The sequence below is a fragment of the Bicyclus anynana genome, chromosome Z (assembly GCF_947172395.1).
Source record: "Bicyclus anynana chromosome Z, ilBicAnyn1.1, whole genome shotgun sequence".
In the NCBI taxonomy this organism is placed as follows: domain Eukaryota; kingdom Metazoa; phylum Arthropoda; class Insecta; order Lepidoptera; family Nymphalidae; genus Bicyclus; species Bicyclus anynana.
Window position 1 is genome coordinate 7365024 of NC_069110.1, and position 10444 is coordinate 7375467.

Genomic DNA, 10444 nt, shown 5'->3' on the forward strand with positions numbered 1-10444 from the left:
CACACGTAATGTAATACAAAACCTTTATCATCATTTTTATGTCAAAAAAGTGCTCACCATTTTATGAATTAAATTATTTTTAGAAACACAAAAATATTATTTTACTTTATTAGTAAAACTGGTTTTGGTTTTGGTGCATTTGTCTAAAAAAAAAACACTGGTGCACTTCGCTGTCTGTGTAAAAGTAAACATTTTTCTGAGCACTTTTTCCTTTTCGCTGCATTGTTTTAATTTTAAAATATCAAGTAGTGATGAATTTATTAATTCAACACCGTTTCCAAAGGTAGCGTAAAAAGGCTACACTAAGCCTCGTGCCCGAAAAATAGAACGAAACCGAAGGAAACAAGCAATGATGGAAATTTATTTTCAGAAAGGGTGTTCAAAGTGTGTTTCTTCGCGAATGTGATATAAAACGTCGTATGACATAAGTGCGCTTTGATAATTACAACCCCTGCTTCCTTTCTAATAGCTCTCGCCGACGGCTCGAGCTGCAATATCGCCTCGACTGTAATTTTCAACTTACCGCACTTATAACATAATGTACTATTAAAATGTCACATTGTCCAAAATCTTTGATAAATCAAAATTCCCTAAAGTGAGAGTTCAATAAATGTGCTAGTTTATCATTTATTTTTTTGTACTTTACCTAATTCACGAGAAAATAAATTCATAAAATGCTAAACTCATACTTTAAATGGTCAATGAAAAGTTACGGAAAATGCCGCAACGCACCCACGTTGGCCGAAAATCACGCCCACTCTAGGTATTACAACATATTGGCCATTCACTATTATATGTTATTTGTTATATTTACTTTTTTCTACCATTTTCATACCTTTCTGGACCAAGTCTCCTAATTTCTTCATTTTTGGCATTAATGTTTTTCCTATTGATTGTAAATAATTGTATAGGTATAATTTTTTGATTCGATTCATTCGTCTGTTGTTCTGGCTCTGGTTCTGGCTCTGGTTCTGGCTGTGGCTCTGGCTGTGGCTCTGATTCTGGCTCCCCATGTTTTTTGTTAATCTCTTGTAGGATTAAATCTATCTCTTCCTGCGACATAATTTTAATATACCTAACATTATTAGATTTAAACTGCTTTGTTGGTCCAGTGGTTAAGGGTATGTCTTTGGATCACAAGCTCCTCAGTTTGATTACTGGGTTGGCCTATTATATATAATATTCCTATCCTCCTAGAAACTTATATTCCTAACTATAATACTCCTATAACTATAATATTCCTATCCTCCTAGAAACTGCTCAAAATACAGCCCAAATAACTGGATCCGATTTTGATGATCCTGATTTAATGACGTAGACATCCGCTAAGAAAGGATTTTGATCAATTCTACCCCCAAGGGATAAAGTAGGGGTTCCCGTGACATTTGTGAAAAACTAAATGTCACGCGGACGAAGTCGCGGGCGTCCGCTAGTAATATATAAAAGGAAGTCGTGTTAGTTACACTATTTATAACACGTTCTTGAGTAGCTAAACCGATTTGACTGAAAAGAGGTAGCTTCGAACCAGGAGACGGCTATAGGATACTGAGGGCAGGAGTAGGGTAAAGGTGTAAGGGTAAGTAAGTAAAGTAGAGGTAGGGTAGGGTAGAGGTAGGGTAGGGGTAAGCCAAAGCGAAGCGCTAGTTAATTAATAAATAAACAAATATTATTGTAGTTTTTAATCATACCTCAAAAGTCTTCACTTTTTTGACATGTTTGCGTTTCTTCCCATTTTTTTTCTTTTTCTTGTCTTTTTTTATTTCTTCGTGAATATCACGGTTTGCTTCATCAACTTCATGTTGTGTTTCGGCCTCTGATTCAGATTCCGAAGATATTTTCAACTGTTCAATAAAATAAAAAAATATTTGATACAGTTTCCTATAATTATTATTTTATACTTATGGACGCATGCAACTTGATCTGCATAAAAATCGCGAGTAAACTTTAATTTTTCTAGAAGGTAAGTACACATCAATCTCATCATCATCGTCATCATATCAGCCGATGCACGTCCATTGCAGGACATAGGCCTTTTGTAGGGACTTCTAAACATAAATTTAAGATCATACATACTCATTACAATAATGAATATATATGTTTGCATTTTTCAAAGGTAAACTGGCGGGAATCGGCTTGTATTGCTCGCCGCTGATCAGTAATGGGAATATTCCATCAATACACGTTTTTGTTATATCTCTAAGGGATTATGCATGTGACCAGTCAAGGGGAATAGTGCGAGTTGTTCAAGTGTCATCTCTTGCATACCACCACAATGGAAGAGCCAGTAGTATTGCGCCGCCATATCTCTTCACAAGATCATCTTGTTGGTCGCACCCGCTTAACATTTTTTTGTCTCTTCCAACAATTATCTCTGTATTTCAATCATTATCATCATTATCAGCCGATGGACATCCACTGCTGGACATAGGTCTCTTGCATGGACTTCCAAACAAAACGGTCTCGAGCCGCCAGCATCCAGCGGCTCCCTGCAAGCCGCTTGATCTCTTCGGTCCACCTAGTGAGTTGTCGACGATGTGGCCTGCCCATTGCCAGTTCAGCTTCGCGACTCGCTGAGCTATGCCAGTGACTTTGATTTGTCTGTGGATCTCCTTATTTCTGATTCGATCACGCAGAGAAACTCCAAGCATAGCTCGCTCCATCGCCCGCCAAGTGACTTTAAGCCTACTAATAAGGCCCATAGTTATAGTTAGTATTTCAATCAATTTATACAAAATCGTTCCAAAACTTTCCTCATGAACATTTTTATCTATTGGTGAAACAATGAAAGTACATTTTTATGAAAGTATATTTTTAGTTTATCGTGAACAAGCAGACCGACAGACAGGCAGACCATTGCACGACTTTTTTGTAGATAGTATTATCTATAGATCAAGAACTATAACTTGTTTTCGTTACACTATTGTGCAAGGTATTTTGTCGGCCTCTGTGGCGCGGTGGTTTACAAGACGGAGGTCCTGGGTTCGATCCCCGGCTGCGCCGATTGAAGATTTCTTAATTGGTCCAGGTCTGGCTGGTGAGAGGCTTCGGCTATGGCTAGTTAAAAAAAATCAAGGGTAACTTTTTTATTGTATTATTCTCGTGCGATCAGTCGACAACTATGAGCAAAGGAGTTGTGGGGAAATTTTGTGGTTAGAAGCAGCCATATATGTCATTTATGTCTTTCAATAAGTTCTAAGTTTTATCAAACGCAAGCTTATAGAAAAGTCGTATTATAGTTTTAATCAATGAAAAAAAAAGCTTGGAAATGAAATGTCTACTTATACACCTATTGTTAAATGGTTATAAACTAAATAAGAAAAACCTGGCTGAGTTTGTTGTGGACTCTTTGGAACTCTCGTAAATTTATTTTTAAGTTTTCGACTAACTATTATCACCATTATCTTATAATATTAAGAACTGAAATTTCAAAAGTGCTTGTAAACTAAGCCTAATTGAAATAAATGAATATTGACTATTGAATCAATAAAAAAGGTTAATAAAAAAAATTCAACCGACTTCAAAAACATAAAACATACTGACTAAACTAAAATAACATCGTACTAAGTTATATATATATATATATATATATATATATATATATCATATTATGTTCTAAATGAAGATCAGTTTGAAGTCAGTTGAATTTTTTTTTATTAAAACTTGTTATTTTTCCATTTTTAGTGAAATCATCCTAGATATTGATCTAGCGCCAAAGGTATGTTGGTATGAGTCGTGATAAAACATTGTATGGAATAGCGTCATCTGACTTAGATTCAAACAAATTAATGACTAGGCCACACGACAGTCACAACACATATAGACAGTTGGAAAGTCCTCATCAATACAAATAAATCAAACCCAATCAAGTTACTGTAAACAGATGAGGAACTCCATTAACCGACCTTCGTCTTCATCATCAGACCGTAATGACAGTCACAACCCATCTAGGTGGAAAGTCCTGATCAATACAAATAAATAAAACCCAATCACAATGGAGCTACTGTAAAAAGTAGTCGAGTTCCATTACCTGTCCCTTGTCTTCATCATCCGACCTCATAACCCATGTAGGTGAGAAAAACTCATCAATAGGAATCGATCAAGCCCAATCACAAGGTAGCTACTGTAAATCATTCAGGAGTTCCAGTACCTGTCATTTGTCTTCATCGTCAGACCTCTAATGTCAGTAATAACTCATCTAGGTGGAAAGTTCTCATAAATACTAACTAATCAAGCCCAATCACAAGGTAGCTACTGTTAACCGTTGAGGAGTTCCAGTACTTGTCCTTCGTCTTCATCATCAGACTCCCAATGATAGTCACAACCCATCTAGGTGGAAAGTTCTTATCGACACATATCAATTAAGCCCAAACACAAGGTAACTGTTGTACACCGTTAAAGAGTTCCCTAGTGTGTGTTTCGGCTCCATCATCAGATCAACTCCAGACCATCATTCCATTAAAGTGCTTGAAAAAATATAAAACGCTATAGTTGCCCCTACGATTTTTGAAAGTTCCTCTCGATTTCTCCAGGATCCCATCATCAGATCCTAAAATGGTGACAATGGGACCACCTCGGGAGTATACCCCTTCAAATAAAAAAAAAATATTTAAATCGGTCGAGCCGTCTTCAAGTAATTAGGTAACCATACATACAAAAAAACATACCTCCTCCTTTTTTGAAGTCGTTTAAAAAAAAGGAAGGATGTCTTTTCAAGAGTTAAATCACTCACGTGTCGTATTTGTTTTTACTAGGTTTTACTCTTTTTTTACTGTCTAAGAAACATAATTTAAATAATAACACTTACCGCATCAAAAGTATTAAACACAGTGGAATAATGGTTGTCCTCTTCATCAGACTCAGAGTCTTCAAATGTAATAATATTGGGAGCGAAGCTCCCATTGATTTTTCTCATTTGTCTAAGGGACATTTTCCATTAGTAGTACCTACACAAGGGGAAATAAAATATTAACAAAGTTGGTACATTAAAAATTCTAAAACTTCCACTTATATTACGAGTACAAGTTGTAATATTAAAGATAGAAAAAATGTTGACAGTACACAAAACTAATATTAGCTACAATAGTTTAATAAGTACAGTAATGTAAACGGCCTCCGTGGCGCAATGGTATGCGCGGTGGATTTACAAAACGGAGGTCCTGGGTTCGATCCCCGGCTGGGCAGATTGAGATTTTCTTAATTTGTCCAGGTCTGGCTGGTGGGAGGCTTCGGCTGTGGCTAGTTGCCACCCTACCGGCAAAGACGTACCGCCAAGCGATTTAGCGTTCCGATACGATGCCGTTTAGAAACCGAAAGGGGTGTGGATTTTCATCCTCCTCCTAACAAGTTAGCCCGCTTCCATCTTAGACTGCATCATCACTTACCATCAGGTGAGATTGTAAGGTCAAGGGCTAACTTGTAAAGAATAAAAAAAAAAAAAATTATAATATTGTGTCACATAGTCAATTTGTCATCATAAGTTAGTCACTTTCTTACTGTTCTATTTATATTGAAAGCCTTTCATAGCCAAATCAGCCAAAACGCTAAAAGTTTGTTAGCCTATGATCCAACTAATGGTTTAAGAATGGTAGCCAATAATGTTCAGTGGTGATTATGGAAGTAGAAGGGGTGCACTGGTAAAAACAGGCAGACCTTTACATTTCCATAAAGGGTAGGGTTAGGGTGGGGGTAGGGTAGGGGTAGAAGTAGGGTAGTTTAGGGTAGGGGTACAAAAGAAGTGCACATACGTCAAAGCGAAGCATGACCAGGTCCGCTAGTCATATAATAAAAATATTGTTAATAATTTTAAACATTTTCCTTTACCACATGAAACAGTAGAGGTATTCAATATAAATTCATATCAAATACTTAGGTCTATAATACCTTTAAACTGGAGTAAAATTAAACTTCTATTTAAACACAATCAAGAGATGTGAAACTTGCAACTTATATATATTATAGAGGGGACGTCTGACGAGGCCAGATGGGTGATCAGTTCTAATTAGGGACCATTCCACCCAATTCCCGTGGTAAAAGGACACAGGTTCACTGGTGCCTCGAAAGTGTTCCCCCCTCAAATCTTTCTGTAGCCTTTGTGAACCTAACAATATCCCCTATAGTGAGATGTCAGGTCTACTTAATTTAATGTATCCTTACTTAGTAACTCCCATCTTACCAGCACAAACATGGGACACTCAGCTATAAAGTGATAGCTGGTCTCCTCCTCACCACAACCTAGACATGATGAATCTTCTATGATTTTCATTATCTTCAAATGTCTATTGAGCAGACAATGTCCAGTTGTCATGCCTGCTACCAGTGCTATGTTGGGTCTGCTATGTAACAGCAGTTGTTATGTTTTCTTCTTGTCAAATTGACTTCAGGAACCTTTTCGACTTTTTGTCTGCATATTGTCGAGCTGTTCAATCGTGTATTTAATTCTCTTTTTGTGATTCCTTCAATAACCCACTTTATTATTGTGTATGGGATGGGTAAGCAGAGCTCTGGTTCTAGGAACTCGAGACCCGCTCCCATCCTAGCTAGTTTGTCTGTTTCATTTCATTGCCGTAGTTCCATTATTGTCCAGCAACCCAGGCAATGGTCACTTAAATTCTTTCAGCCAGAGAGTTCAATATGTTCTTACACTCTCTTACTATCTCTTACTAGGGCTGAAGTGGTATCATTTTTTTTAAGCGCTTTTAGTGCAGCTTGACTATCACTATAAATATAACAATTTTTTTGGTTTCTATATCTGCTAAGACCATTAAACCGAAGGCACAAACCATAATGGCGTATGTCTCTGCTTGGAAAACGCTTGCAAATTTGCCTAGACTGAATGCCTGGTCCTTGTTTGGAATGATGCTGAAGAAAACTCCAGCACCACTGAGCTTTGTGGATTCCCGCCTTGATCCATCTATGTAACACACTATGCTGCATTCATGGGCGGTTTCTATCTGCCACGTATCTTTTGATCCTATATGTACTCTATATTTTCTTATCGAAGATGCGCTGTCTCTTGATAAGGTCATTGTTGTTGATTATCATTGATAGTTTGTAGACTTTATCTATGTCTGTGTGTTCTTTGTCCATGAAATTACCTTTCCACTGTATGGACACTTTCATTCTATACCATTGTTCTAATGCATTCTTTTTAGCTCCTAGGTCCAAAGGATAGTCCCAAAAGGACCTCCAGCGGATTAGGACAACAACCTCTGTAAGGTTGTTGTCCTAATAGCACCTGAGATTATCAAAGACGACAACCTTTGTACCGTAGTTAGTTCTTTGCTGTTTGACTTTATTGCAGCTCTATGCCACCAAACAATAGCTCCATACAGAACTCTAGGAAGAATAATAGCTGTATATATCCCAGGTTCTGCCCACAGCCCTTCTACATTGCATTAGAGTTAGTTTGGCTTTAGCACACTGCTATTAGATATGAGTTCTAAATCTTAGGGTATGGTCAACTTCCAACTTGCAAGAAAATCAAAATCTACAGGGTTCTTTCTGTGAACTCAGAATCTTCAAAATTGGTATGAAGCAATAGCTTACAGCATAGGTAATAAAAAAATTCAGAAAATCTTGAAATTTCATGTAGTTATACCACCAAAATAATGAGATTCTAAACATTATTGTAGTTACCACAATCTCTCAATGTGTCTCTATGTATAGAGAGCAGACAATATTTTTTCTAATGGCAAATGGCTCATCGCCATTCAATCTGGTTGTTTGGTGAATGTAGCTGTATTACCTAAATGTGTTTATTATATTTCTTATTGTTGGTATTGGTTATTATCAGACAGCTTGTTTGTTGTTAGGCAAGTGATAGAGTTGTTTAATTTAAGTACCTTTAAGGCAAGAGTGAATAGGCATCTTCTAGGCAAGCGTGCTTTATCTTAGATCCTCATCATTGCTTTCCATCAGGCATGATTGTAATCAAGCACTAGCCTATCCAACATAAAAAATCTATTACTGAAAATATAGGGAACTTTGTCTTAAATTTATGCTGCCCGGGTTTCTACATTATAATGTGATTGATCTCAGTCATTAGTCTCACTACCCTTACTCCACTGTCAAAGATCAAATATCAACTGTGTAAAGAGCTCTATAAAAAAGCCTTTCTGTGTAGTTAAATTGTGTGAAAAACGCCAACAAGTTCTAGTTTACTAAAAGATAAAGTGACATTTAATTTGTAAGTACATATTTCTAAGTTTCTGGATTTATTCAGCCAACAACAATTAAATTTACTAAATTTCTAAGATATATATCAAAATTATTAATTGATTTTTCAGCCAGAACAGCAAAACATTAATCGTTTAATCAAATATTCTGGAGATAGTCTAAGCAATGTGTCTGTTAGCCTGTGTAAAAATTTAATGTGTGTATTGCTATGTAGTTGTGTGTAGTGTAAAGACAGAATATTTTTATTGGTGTTATATATTTTTGACTAGCAGCCCCAATCAAGCTTCGCTTTGACTTATGTGCAATTTTTCCCTATCCCTACCCCTACACAACCCCTACCCTTAAGATCTATAACTGACTCTTTAATCATTTGTATGGGAAATATAAAAGGGTTGTTTCTATGGTTTTCCCGACAATTATTTTAATTTTTCTCATTTTTTAAACCTTCCCTATACCTTCACGAACATTTCAAGAACAAGATAAGATAAATCCGTTCAACCGTTCTCAAGTTTTAGCGAGACTAACAAACAGCAATTCATTTTTATAAATATAGATGTGCGACTTCATCCCTCTCAAAAAATGTCAGTCAATTTTGGTCATTTGTAATTGATCTGAATCTTAAATTTAGCATTGTGTTGTTTGTTAGTGTCTAATAATATAACTACGCAAAATTGTGTCCTAGGGGCAATAATTTTCCAAATACACTTGAAAAATCAATAATCATGACTAGGTATTTTCATCAAAATCTGATTTTTAATTATGTCACATAAGTAAATAACTATTGGAATATGTCTATATTGATAGCGATATTTATAGATCGATAGTTCCAACGCGCCGACTAGACAATATTTGAGGGTAGCTAAATTATTTCTAAGTGCCAACTGCAAGCACAATGTCTTAAAATATAGTCAAAGTATTGTTTCACACTTTCTTTATGATATTACTAGAAATCATATGATTACGGGAGGACTGGTTCAAAATGGTACCTATCAAGGAGAAAATATCTGTATTTAAGAGTTTTGTTCAAGGACATTGAGGATCTACATCCTTGAAAACCTACTAACCACCAGTATCTATTACCTCATAACTATTTACCTGCTTTAAGTAGAACCACAGGCAGGCTGGCTAACGCAGGCTCTTGATCGCACAAAATTATTTTTATTTTTACTGTTCAATTCAAAATCAATAACAGCGCTAATGGCGCAGGGCGTTAACCACTCCACAGATCATAACACTATAAAATATAAATTGGAGCTGCATGCTGCCGGCAAGACATTGAAAATCGGGGCGTAGCTACCGCCTTATCACCCGTATTAATACAGGGCCCCGTACTAAAGGGACCCCTTACGTGTAAAATCAAAAATTATTAAAATGTAATCCACAATCCCACTTAAATCTTAGCATATGCGAGCGCCCAAAAGTTGGAAACTCCATAGATGTATGTCACTGTAAAAGGTTTATTTTAAACGAGCATTTTATTTATTTTGTAATAAGAACTGTTTACCCTTCATTAATTCAGTGTTACCAACTCTCCAAAATATTCATCCCTAAAGTTTGTGTCAAAAACCCCTTAAATCGCCTTAATTATTGAGTTGTCCCCCTAAAAATATAAATTCTTAATAATTTAGAAATTATATGTTGTAATATGTTTCAAAAGTCTATATTTAATACAGACAAAATATTACGTTGATATATTATTATGTTGATAATGAGTAAATTTAAAATTTTTTTTTATTTGATGAAAAATGCCTGATTGGTTGTAGAATAACGTAATATCGTTATAAGTCGCTAGGTCAAGAAAGAAATATTAAAATTATCATCAATTTAAAAATATTAAAGAGTCAATAAATCCCTGAAAATACCCCTAAAAATTTCAGACCCCTAAAAAAATCCCATTTCACTTATTTGCCCCCTAAATCTGGGGGGAAAACCCCTAAGTTGGGAACCCTGCATTAATTGGGCCCACATCCATAGAGTAGGATAGGATGAATATAGGGCCCACATCATAGAGTCTACTCTATGATTGGGCCCCCCAACCCCAGTCCAAATAACAATAATTGTTACTAATTATTTATGTTTACATTAAATCTACAGATACGTATTACGAATATTGTGTACCTAATATTAATATTTTTCTATTGACCGTATCGCAAAACTCGCAATAATTGAACCCAGTTGAATTTTCTATGGATTGGTTAAACGTTTGAGCGACTTTAACGTTTACTTATTTAGCCACAGGAGGCTTATTGGAGCTGAGCTTCCTTACAAT

At 36.0% G+C, this 10444-nt stretch overlaps 1 protein-coding gene across 1 annotated transcript in view; it reads right to left on the reverse strand.

The window, feature by feature from the left end:
• Positions 1 to 9685, reverse strand: part of LOC112053030 (uncharacterized) — a 71325-nt gene extending 61640 nt beyond the window's left edge. The window contains exons 1-4 of the mRNA XM_052890736.1: positions 9271 to 9685; positions 4805 to 4943; positions 1689 to 1841; positions 815 to 1053 (exon numbers count right to left, since the gene is read on the reverse strand). Coding sequence (XP_052746696.1) covers positions 815 to 1053; positions 1689 to 1841; positions 4805 to 4927 — 515 coding nt within the window. The 5' untranslated portion in view covers positions 4928 to 4943; positions 9271 to 9685. The remainder of the gene's footprint in view (positions 1 to 814; positions 1054 to 1688; positions 1842 to 4804; positions 4944 to 9270) is intronic.
• Between the last annotated feature and the right edge of the window lie 759 nt (positions 9686 to 10444).